Source organism: Mastacembelus armatus, chromosome 1, assembly GCF_900324485.2.
Source record: "Mastacembelus armatus chromosome 1, fMasArm1.2, whole genome shotgun sequence".
Taxonomy (NCBI): Eukaryota; Metazoa; Chordata; class Actinopteri; order Synbranchiformes; family Mastacembelidae; genus Mastacembelus; species Mastacembelus armatus.
This window is the reverse complement of record NC_046633.1, coordinates 21,298,538-21,311,540: the sequence shown is the minus strand read 5'-3', so window position 1 is coordinate 21,311,540 and position 13,003 is coordinate 21,298,538. Positions and strand designations below refer to the sequence as shown.

The 13,003-nt window shown below is 37.2% G+C and overlaps 1 protein-coding gene across 1 annotated transcript in view; it reads left to right on the top strand.

Annotated features, from left to right (window-relative positions):
- Positions 1-13,003, top strand: part of LOC113128321 (zeta-sarcoglycan-like) — a 321,035-nt gene that overhangs the window by 269,249 nt on the left and 38,783 nt on the right. Inside the window, exon 5 of the mRNA XM_026303565.1 lies at positions 9,986-10,108. Within this exon, the coding sequence (XP_026159350.1) occupies positions 9,986-10,108 (123 nt within the window). The remainder of the gene's footprint in view (positions 1-9,985; positions 10,109-13,003) is intronic.

Below are 13,003 nucleotides of genomic sequence, written 5' to 3'. Positions count from 1 at the left end.
GGTTTATTTCCATTGAAGTGTGTTAATATCGATTTAAATTAGTATGAAAGCATCTCACTTGACCAAGCTTGTTTTCACCTTAAACTGGTAGTTTTTCTAGTAGTCACTCTGCTGTTTTCCTCCCGCTCTCCCAAACATTAGATTTATAGTAGTCACATACAGCCCATGTCAGATTTATTAAACTGACACAGGATCCAGTTATTTTCCAAGTAAAATACAGTGCTCAGACATTCACCAGGTTAAAGTACGATATGTGGACCGGATTCACAAGTGTGTGCTTTGTTAAATGCAGTAGAAAAAAAATTGGATTTAGGCTATTTGAATAAATTATTCACGGACTTGCACCCACATTGACACACCGCAAAAACCCGACCCATATGGTAACGGCAGCAAGAGCATGGAAATGATTTCTAGATGAGTCTGCCAGTGTCTGTTGGCTAACAGTTTAATATTTTTTTCATGCTACAGTATTTGTTTAATATGTGCTGTTCTGAGACTGTGTACATAGCTTTTGAGCAGCAATTGATGTTGCAATAAAATGGATCAAGAGTTTTCTAGGCAACACCTCAGTTGAAGCATGTGTAGTAAAATTGGACAGAAAATGGGGCTGTTGTTTTGCTTTCTGTAAACCTGTGTAACTCTTTATATACGAAATGATTCGAATGCACAAGTGAATACAAGCTTGGTATAGACATAAACAGTAGTCTTCTGCAAGGCTCAGCTTTTAGAGTAGACAAGTGGTAAGAGTTTTCCTGTAGTAAGCTCCTTTTCCTACAGTATTTTTTTAAACACACAATTTTTATTAACGTGCACACATTTAACTCTTTAACAGTACACAGCTTTTTCAGGTTTCTGGCACCAGGATATTGTATTTACATGAGCAAATACTTGATCAAATCTGTATACATGTCCTGTGATAACTTCGCTGCACATCATCTAGACAAAGATGATAGATTGATTAAAAATTGCATACAGTATATAGACGATACAGGACAGATTTGAGTCACAACTATTTTATTAAACTGTAAAAGATTCTTCAGTTGATTGTCAATATATAAACAGGAGAGAAATGTGATTAAATAAAATGACATTTAATTTATTGGAGGAGACTTCTTGCTATCTACCTAAGCTTGTCAAGATTGGCAAGACTGTCCATCCCTGGCACTGAGAGTTAATGCTCACAGTAGTTGTTTGGTGTGTTTTGGGGGGTTTAAATTTCATAAGGGATATAAGATATGTAGAGTGGCATGACACAACCTTTGGCTTTTCATCTCCATCCATCCATCATCTATACCCCCTTATTCCTCAACCAGGGTCACAGGGATCTGCTGGAGTCTATCCCAGCTCTCTTTGGGTGAAAGGCAGGGGTCCACCCTGAACAGGTCACCAGTCCATCACAGGGCCACATAGAGACCAACAACCTCACACACTCACACTCACTCCTATGGGCAATTAGCCACCGTGCTGCTGTCTTTCCATCACAATTCCACCGTTTCATCTTCCCTCCATCCCTAACCCCTGAGATCAGGTTGATGAATGTCGATGACAACTAACAATCATTTATCTCTCTCTGTCTCTTTCTCTCTTCCCTTACTGTATTAATGTCTTCAATCAACTCTAAATAAATAATTTGTCCCTTAATGGTTGAATCTCACGATTCCATCTATAGCGAATTCAAAAGTTGAATCATTTTGCAGAAGAATTCCTCTTTCCACCTTTTTTTGCTTTTCTTCATTTATTTATTTATTTTGAAAGAGTCTAAGAAACATCGTGGAGAGATTAAAGGTTGCTGTGTTGCAGCACAGGGCCTGTCTGTCTTTTTGACTGGTACACACACTTCAATCTGAGTAGTGACCCTCTTATTTCCTGCTGTTGCATCATGGCCATGCTGCATGGTGTTTACTTTCAAAGGACCAAAATAATACAGTTGCTTTTCTCTTGCCCACTTCTCTTTTATTCCTTTGCATGAACATTGCTGTGTAGCACTTATCTCTCAAAGGCACTGTGGCTCATTTTTAACTCGAGTCAACTAATTGTTCACCAGGTTTACTCACCACTTGACCTTTAACCGTGTGTTTATAGTATTGTTGCACAAGGAGTGAGGTTTCTTGAGTAACTGAAGTTGGGCAAAGACTGTGGGCCATTTTCCTCTATTTTGGTTTGTCTGATACAAACACACACTACTATGGTTTAGGGTAATTTTCCAGATGTGATTAGTGGTGATTTTGTGTTGTCCATCTATGTGTTACAGTGGGAAAGGAATAATGCAATTCAACACCGCTATACAGCTTTCAAGGTCAACATAACTGCACATTACATGCTTCATTACAGGCCTGTTATTGCTGTACTGCACACTTGCATGATCAAAACTGCTAAAAAAATAACATGAAAATGCCTAAAAATATAAATTTAATCCAGTTTACTGAAAAGACAACCTATTTTAATAAACGTGTGGTTAATTTACAATGCATGCAGCAGATATATTTTGCTGTGTTTGCAGTCACATTATGAGAAACGTGCTACACAATTGAATAGTACCAGTATTCAATCAGGTAGAAGTTACATGTTAGTAACAGCAACAACACTTTGTAGGTAATTGTTGTGAGGGTCATCAAGTGGTCGCTGGTGTCTAAAACAAATCCCAGAGACAGAAAGCATATAAATACCAGCATTTATAAACGAGTATCTTGAAATAAGTTCTGGTCCTTTATATCAACATTTTTAGTAGAACGTTTAGAGTAAAACGTGACTGACAAGTTAACAGCAAATGAATAACCTTGTTTTTAAACCACCCTGACATCATTTCTTTTATCAAATTCAACTAATATATTATTAAGATAAGATAAGATAAACTTGATTCATCCCAAAAGGGAAATTCAGGTACCAAAACAATACAATCCAAAGCTTCTTTCATCCACCTACGTTAGGAAAAAGGTTCCATAAGAGTGAAAATAATAAATATGAGGTGTCTTCTGCAGATTCCACATTAAATGTTCAGTTACAACTTTACCTCATTGCCTGTTCTTGTTTGATTGCTTATAACCACCCACCAGGGCTCCCTTGCTAACATGGAAGCAATTGCAATTATTTCCAATAATAAGATGGAGAAACATTTTATTCTACATTTGATTAAATATTTCTACACATGTGCCGTGCATTGCGTAATATGGCTTGAACAAATCCCCCCTCAGGAACATTTCCCTTGCAGAACACACAAAAGAGCCCACTGGGCTTTTGAATATTCATTAAATTTGACATTCTAGACAGGAGGGGAACTGACAAGCATATCAGCCTGACTCACTCAACAGAATGCTCATCTTAATCCACTGATAAGCTGTGCCATGTTTGAATAACTAATCAGGAAGTTTAGAGTGAAATCCAGTCAAAGCCAAAGTATTTACCTGACATAGGAAGGTCTGTTGTGTCATTTATATGCTTGAACTGTAGCTATAAAACAAAAGGACGAAATAAACACAATAAAGATGCCCTTACAAAATTGTCCATTGCTTGCTGGTCCATTACTCTATGTTTGCATAATTGGTAATACATAATAATATTGGTCATGCACATACATGTGCACATTGAATAGCTTGCATACATGATTAGGGAACATTGCTTGTGGACACATCACTAGGAAATAAAGTTAATCTACAATTTGGCAAGTCTGATTTTGTGTGTGTGTGTGTGTGTGTGTGTGTGTGTGTGTACATGTACGCATAAGTTGGTGATCATTGTAGCATTAAAATCTAAGGGAAGATTTCCTACTAGTGCTGAATAGACACAAATTTCAAAATTTCATAATCAGTGCCTGATTTGTATATATATCCCACTGTGATTTGGTCTGTATGTGTGAATCTATGGACAGAGACAACAAGGCACTTACACCCCCTACTGCAGCTCTAGATGCTGTCGCACATCATTTACTGAACTGGCTGATGATAAATCCATGCCTAGAATTCACAGCATATTACAGCCTATCTACAAAGCACACGCATATACATCAAGTAAAAATACTTAATGGTATGGCATTAGACAAGCAACTCATTATTATGTCTTTTAGTTGTACACTGACACCAGTAGTTCATAAATTTGTACCAATACACAATATTTAGAAATCTACAAAACATACAAGATCAGGCCATATGCATGTATAACCATATGCACCACTCACTGTATGTTAATCAATACCTCACAATACACAACCATGCTAAATTTAACCATACAATTTAGTATCACATGTATCATATGTCATAATACATAGATTATGTGATTTTCTGGAGAGGCATATTGTGAAAATGCCCTTAAACCTTATAATGCAGGACAAACGCTTTTGGACAGAGCTATTATGACTCTAATTGTAAAAAGCAGATTGTGCTGGTGCTCCTGCTGAAAAGACCTGAAGTCCCTCTAATCTTTTTAGTGTTGACTGTGTAGCTCTTGAATAGGCCCTGCCTGGAGATCAAAGTCTGTACTCCAATTTATGAAATATGAAAAGCGATTTAGCTAATGGCCAGACCCAGCCAAGCATTAAAAGTAGACAGATAAATTAAAAAAAAAAACATTTATAAAATCTACATATAACCAGCACAAGGACACAAAAGTCTGAATTATATAACCTCATCTTTTACTTAAAAGCTTTATGCTGGATTTTGCATATTGACAGAATTTTGACCTAAGGGAAACTATAGAGTGATTTAAATATTTATTCTGCATAGCCAAAGGGCAAGAACAGACTAATTTTAGAAGTGTTTCCTGGTTGCATATGCAAATATGCATGGCTGAGGATATATGCTAAAATTATTTGCAAGACCAGACACACACATAGAGAACAAATATTTACATGAATGCCACATAACATTTCTTCAGCCACTGCAGTAATCTTTCATCTCCAGGAGCATGGCAGAAGGATGGTGAATGAAAGAAATATGGGAGCATGGCAGAAGGATGGTGAATGAAAGAAATATGGGGATGGAGGGAGCCATAATCACAAAGTGCATGGTTTTAATTAAAAATTCATTTTGACCTGTTTAGGAAAATCAGCCATGCATGCAGTGTTTACTTATTTTATCCACAGTCTTTTTGTACCTATCCCCCCAGTCTTTCTGCACTGTCTTTGTGCGCCATATACCCTCATTGCTAGAAGCCCTAATTTAAGACCTTAAATTAAAAATCAGCAAGCCCATATAACTTTATTATGGCCTCAGTGCTTTATTGTGCAGTAGTAAAAAAAAAGTTACATGGGCACTATTTTAATCTCTTCTATTCATTAATTACATAATACAAATTTGGGAACTCAAAACTCCCTTGAAGAAATTAGTTCTTTTGTTTTGAATCTTTCCAGGACTTCAGTTGAAAGAACAAGAGAGGACTGTCTCCAGCAGAGAAAGATTCAATCAAAAGCTGTGATGAAAGGAACCTAGAAAAACATATGTGACCTTAAAAGGACAGGGTGCAATAGGTAAACAAGGAACAAAACCTGATGAGTTGTGGTGAAGATGTGAATTAGCCTTAGCATCCAATCTGATGTTGATGTGTCTTTGAACAGAAACCTCTGTTGTTTCAGCAGAGCATTCAAACACCCAATAGTATAAAGCTACTATATTGTGGTTCCATTCACAGCTTATCATTTTGTAAGTTTGATTACCAAATTATCACTGTAAGTGTACATGTATGTCAAAACAGTTACCTGCTGCACTTTAATGCTTGTTATATCTATAGCTATAATCTAAATATGTATAGTCTCTGCTGGAACAAAGAGCTCAGAGAAAATAACATTTTTTTTATGCTGAATTAGTATTATTAGGCTGCTATTATGTTTTTCCCTGCAATAGGGTGCTGATCAATATTAGCTTTTGGATATATATGCTACCATAAATGCATTGTGCATAATGTGTAAAAAGAGAACATCCCACAATCCCTATTTAAAGGGAAAGGGTCTCCCATGTATGCAAATTATCTTGAAAATCTCTGATATATTACAATTAAAAATTGGGTATTCTGATTGAAACTTAAATGATTTAAATTCTATAATAAAGCATCTGGTATCACGTAACACCATGGCAGCCACAGTCTCATCTATCGTATATGTGGCATTCAGCTTAGGGGTTCTGCACAACAAGGTTTAGTTTTCCGTCCTTTGTTGTCTGCCAAACTAAGCAGAAATGAACTTTGCAGACTGACTCTTTTTCTTGTTTGTTTTTTTTTATCTACCATGGTGTTTTTGCAGTATTCTACTTTGTGTTTGTGGTTTGCTTTAGCGATCTGGGTGTGATACTATAGGACTTCATAAAAACTTGTAAATCAACAAAAGCCTCAGCAAAGAGATAGAAATCTGGTCAATTCCAGTTGGTATACTAGGCTGTCTTAACATAAACACACAACCAGCAGTGGAGGTCTTGTGCAAAGTACATAAAAGGAGCTTCTTAGGAGTGGCCTGGCAGGCAACTGTGTGCATTGTTAGTTACTGTAAGAGTTTGATTTAGAGTGTCAAGGAAGTTCATAAACTTTTTCTCTGTTTTGTCCAGCTAAAATACATCGGTTTTGAAAATACTTACTTCAATAACAGAGCAGCCCCTTTTTCCACAGTGAAACTTCCTTTTAAGAATCTAATATTAGATTAGTAAGTTAGTCATGGGTAAAACAACAAGTTGTTTGGGCGTTTATAAGTAGGATGTATGAATGAGGTGATACATATTTAACTTATTTCAAACCTGCTCAAAGATGATCAAGCCTTTAGAGACATTATGGTAACACCGTGATAGACTTCCCCTTATTTCTTATAACCATTTCAGATCCAAGCAGGTTGTGTCAAATCACATTAACTTTGCATAAGATCAGAGATTTATCATTTTTTCCCAGAGTAGTGTCTCTACCATGGCAAGTAGAAATCACATGGCAGCAGAATGAAATGATTGGGCAAAAGTAACCTCAGCATGTATTCATTGTCATTATTCAATGCTGTAACACCACAGCTAAAACATTATAGTGCCTGTAATATGTACAGGGCACCCTAATAGCTCAGCATACTCATGCTTGTAGAAAATTCAGTCACATGTGCTACTCTTTTAACCTTCTCTTCATCAGTAAGATATTCAAAAAGCTTTATTATTACTGAAGGATCCTGCTGATGGAGGCACTTGTTACATCAGAGGAGATCCTGTCAGGAAGTGATTATTTAAATCAGTGCATCAATTAACATGTCTGCCTAACGAGGAGTCCTGTGGTTATTGGTGACAGCAGAATTACTTTGGGGTTATCAGTGGGAGAGATATTTGCAGGAGCAAATTAATTGACCCGAAACGTTTAATTTACAAAGAATTAACATTAGCTACCTACACAGATAGTTATTACTGGACAAAGCACTCCTCAAATTTTTGACCACTAAATGTGCAAAAAGTATACATTGAATGATATTGTGCTATTTTAAAATATGTAAATTGTATTGTTTTCTCTATAAAACCTTGATAATAATCCGTGCTGTTATGCTTTGCTCTTGTCACGCTTGTCAGTGTTAACAGACATTAAGATTAAACATTTCATCCACAATAAGCCTTTCTTCCATTTTGCAGTTTAGAGAATTACTGACTGACACATCAATTAAAACCAAGCTCAAAAAAAAAAAGTTTTACAGTAGGAAAAAAACATCATAACAATAACAGCACATCTACCATTTACTTTTCTATTACTACCCCACATCACTGAGCATTTGCATAAAGTAAAACTGCTCTGCTGAGATGTGTCTGCAGGCCATCATCACCCACTTTCTGTTTTTCTCTAAGTAGTCATTTGAAACCAGTAACTTCTGGACACCCTGTCTCATATTGTCACTGCTGGTGTGAACACAAACATAGACATTCGTTTTAATTTAATGTTGAAGCCCTAGGCACAATTCTTTTGTAACTGCACATTTCACACACATTCATAGTACTTCAGCTAAAGGCCAGATCATATTTTATTTATTTGTATTATATGTATTTTCAAGAAAACCTGACACTGGCCCATCATAGCAGATGTCTTCTATCTGTAAATCGGGAGTTATACCTTCATGTCGTTCATCTTTTGTCTGGTGCCTCTACTCATCTACAGTATGTCTGACATGTGTTAGGCACAAGCACTTTTGTTCCATTTTTTTCAGTTTTTCAAAGGTCTCAATATCATTGAAACTCCACATCTTCTGCTGTTCCTGAATTTTTACTAAGCAAAAGAAAGATTTCTTTGAATAAAACACAAATCTTTGGAAATATGCTGACCTGCACCTCCACTAAGTTGGAAATCTGCACTATGAGCTATGTGACAAGAAAAAAGCTGAATAGCCAAAGAGAACTAGGTAGATGTCAGACACAGCAAGTAGCACAGCGTAGCCTCAATTTAAACAAGCTTCATTTCTCTTCATTCTTTTTCTTGTGCTTAAACCCATTATTTCCTTTCTTCCATTTCCTTCTCACCATCCTTCAGTACTACATCTCTACTTCCCCCCACTCCTCCATACCTCCAAGTCTTTGCATACATTTGCATACACACATACACACACCTTGCTTTAAGTCGAGCTTTTCACAACACAAACCTCAACTGCTTTTTCACAGTTGGTGGAAGAGTGAAAGGTTTAAATAGGGAGAGATAGACAGGATAAAGACAGTGATAGAGAGATGAGAAAATTAGCTTAATTCCAGATTGATGTCTGCTAATACAGTTTGATTATGACTGACAAGGCATTCTTGGTTTCTAATTGACACTTATAATAGCCTGAGAGCTAAGACGGCGAGGGAAAGGGATGTGGGAGAAACATAGATTTTCTTTACTCTCAGTAGTACATCACAGTCCAATTCACAAAATGAAGAGAACATGGATGAACAAAAGACAAACTGCCACCTTTCACTCTGGATATGAACTATTAAATAAATAATTTCAACACAGGTTCTTGGGGAACTTGAGCATTAATGTGTTGGCCATGATGAGGACTTTGTCCTGTGCATGTAAATACTGTGAGATGAACTGATTTCTCTCAATTTGGTCTAAATCGGGAAGGAATGAGTTTATTGAGATTCCTTCATATAGAATAATTTATCACCTCTTTTCACCCTCAGTCTACTTTATAGAACAAAAAATAGCCACATTGTTCACCATCTATAAATAAAACTATTAACAGGAATTTCTGTTATATAACTATGTAACTTCCTTAGTGCCCTTTCTGTTTTCATATTCTATTAAACCTATTTTAAAATTGATTTTTCAAACAATGTTTTTTTAATCATTATGCTGTAGCATCATAAAGGAAAGTGTAACATGAGGGAAAATTATAATTCTCAGGGTTGCATATGCTGCATATTAAATATGATTTATGCAAAACAACACATTCATTTTGTTTGATGTCTCTTCTTGTAGTATCAATGGGTAGTATAAAATACTTTTACATACACAGCCACTGAACGCTGTTTAAAAGGGTAATTTGAAAAAACAAACAAACAAAAAAAAAATACTTACTCTCTAGTAGCATCCAGACATGCAGATTATGGCTTTGTATGTTAAGATTTTTATGCCTGTCACATTTTTAACATCAACATCTCTTTCCAGAAGCAGCCCCCATTCACTTTAGATAATCCACATAGCATTCAGTCAGTGGTTTTCAGATCCACCATTTCTTCAGTAGAAAGTAGTTCCAACACAAATTGTTAAGCTGCCCTTCTGGGGATTATCCAGACTAAGATGGACATTGTACCACAGAAAGACTTTTTTTATATGGTTATGCTGATTACATATCACAACTCTACTGATACTGAGCTGGTGTCGGAGCAAGACAAATCCTAGAGTTGCTGGGGTTTAGAGTTCAGATCCCTTTGTGGCCCTTCACGCTAAACCTTCATGCACTAATGGTTCTATAAAGAGCTTTGGACAGAAACATCTACCAGATGGTACCCTTTATGTGTTGTGACTGTTCTTCTGCTCTCAAATTTAACCCAGTGCCCTCCTCATTCTCCCATTTTCCCAGGCTCAGAGATGGTGGAGGCTCAGTGTCAGAGGTTTGAGGTGATGAGTGCAGATGGAGAAAGAGTTTTGTTCTCAGCTGATGAAGAGGAAATCAGCATCGGTACTGAGAAGCTCAGAGTCACAGGTAGGGGTACACACAAAGACTACAACACACACTGTACACAAAATGAACTTTATAATCATTATTGTTCTTTTTCATCGCCTGCTTTAATGGGTTAATGTTATCTGTAATTAATTCACACAGTTTTTTTGGACACAATAGAAACATTGCTTGCTCCTCTAAACTGAAATAAGTTGTCCAGTCAATCAATTCACCAAAAAGGTGTGTAAAGAATAAAGTGGTAAAATAAATTACTGTACTTACTATATTTTCCAGACCAAGTTGCACCAGTGTATAAGTCGCTTTTAGCAAAAACGGCCTTGTTGAACAGAAAAAATATATATATAAGTGGTTTTGACGTATAAGTCACATTTCTCATTATGCTAATTATGGTCTAAATTAGCCTATGAAGAATATAGGCTAGGCATAATCCCTTATCCACGTTAAACAACTCCGCCAATGTTGGTGAGAAGGTGAAACAGTGTGTCTTCCTCCTCTCTCTGGTTGCCTGATTGCTGACACTCACTCCAAACTTTGTTTCAGCTGCAGACTTTATTACCTGCACATTGAAGTCTGCAGTATAGCGCTTTCTTATAGGCAGCATTTTCACTTGTGTTACATTAGGAGTTATAGTTTAGCGTGTCAGTAATCAGTTGTGCCAAGAGTACAATCTAACACTAATGACTGTTTGACAGAATGACAGTAAATTAACACATATAAGTTGCTTTGCTGTATAAGTTGTACGACAAGCCAGAGAACTAAGAAAAGTGCAACTTATAGGCCAGAAAATATTGTAAATCATTCCATATACATATTTCTGTAAAGACAGATCACTGTTAAGGTCATAGTTTGGACAAGTTCCCACATTCATTTCTGCATTCATGAGGTACTAATAAGAAATTCCTGTGATTAATGCAGGGCAGATTCTGCGGTGAACAAAAAGTGGATTTGAGGCCACCCACAGAGCTTACAATACATACATACACTATAAGCTGTTAGACAGAGTGCTTGTGATAAGTGCAGCCAAACAAGACTGGGGTCAGCAAGCACAGCAGTTTTTACTGAAGCGAGAATGAGGCCAGAACATGAGAGGGATACTGTAGGAAAAAGAGACAAAAGGGTAAGAACTCTGTGTAACACCAGGTGATTACATTTGCAGAAGAAAAAGACAAAGAATTTTAAGTGAAATTTAAAACATGAGATTAAAAAAATGTCCTCAGCTGCATTACTATAACTGTCTTTCTCATTTCTCAGTTATTTTTCATTTACTCTCACTGTTTCTTTAAATAAGTTGCAAACTCAAGCATCAGTCTGTGCATATGTATCTGCTTCATTATATGTCAGTATTTCTGTTGTTTTATTTTTAGTCCACTGAACAGAAAATCTACAAACGCAAATACTGCTTTAAATGTGCACTCCACAACTACAAAATAGATAAACCCAACACACACTTCAGCTTGGGTAATTGGGGAGATTTATCCATTAGAGCCAGCCTGAAGGAATGAGAGAGGAGAGGAAGGACGGAGGGGTGAAGGGGGTGGATGTCTCATGGTTATTGTTGCTGTCATATACTGTTTGATGGAGGTGAGAGAAGAGAGGACAAAGAGTGGAAATAATGCAAATATGAACACATCATTCAGCTCATGCACTGGGATCAAGTGGAGTCATGTTTTGCTACTATTCATGTTTTTAAATTTGTAGATAAGTCTTTCTTTAAATTTAAAATGAATAACATAACCTTCCTCAAAACATAGTCCTCTGATGTAAGAGATATACAGCACAGAGTGCACAGATAATGTGGAAGGCTGCTTCCATGCATGTTTTTACTGAGGCAGCCAGTGAAATGTGTTACTTGTCAGTTTATGCTTGAAATCAATCTTAAAATCAACCTGAGCTCATACAAAGTAACATGTTGTTGAAATACCTTGGAAAAGTATGCCTAACTTCTTCCAGTTATGCTACTATGGGCAACTGGGGGTCCAGTGCCCTGCTCAAGGGTCTCCCCTCAGTTGTGGTATTGAAGGTGGAGTCACGCTGGCTATTCACTTCACCCCACCGACAATTCCTGTCGGTCCTGAGACTCGAACCCGCAACTTTTGGGTTACAAGTCTGACTCCCTATGCACTAGGGTTAGGCCATGATTGGACAGGTACCACCCAAAATGTTATTATAAGCTCATAAATGTTTTAGGTACACAAGTGTGTCCAGAGACAGTGTCTGAGACAATTGTAAATACAGCATTGAAGCCAAAAGTCAGAAACACAGTCAGAAGCTAGAACAAACACAGTCTATGGATGAGGGAGAAGCATCGCTCTATAGAGTAGCAATCACACATACAGTAGCAACATGCACAGAGAGACTTTTAAGTGCAATTTCCACCACTGATGACAGAGCGGGGAGTGCTTGTCCATTCTGTGGCAGTTGATAGTCAAATTTGTGCAATGTCCAGTGGGCCCCAAGCCTCAGAAGACAGAATTTCACCTAAAAAAACACAATAGTACCATCCAACTTAACGCCCTTTGGAGATTCAGGTGTACTTCAGATTCAGAAACTGCATGAGCTACTTCAGTTATAAACAACAATTTAAACAATAGCTTTATTGTTATTTGTGGGCCTGCCAATCGTCATAGTTGCCTAGTGCAATATTAAATATTTAGAGTGCTGAGCTTCCATCATGCTCTCTACAGTCTCAGTAGGAGCCATGGCCAGCACTTCCCCCAAGCATCTGCTCAGAGCTCCAGGCTAAAGCAGTGGTGCCTGCTGGACATGTGGGGTTAAGCTGCTTTACATCAGAGCCAAGCTTTTCCACCACTGGTTATGCTCATGTTGCAACTTTTTTGTAAGGGGAAAATAGGTTTACTAAGCACTGTTATGCATTTAAGTTGTCTACCATTGCTCCTTTAAGCCACTCTTTGTCTC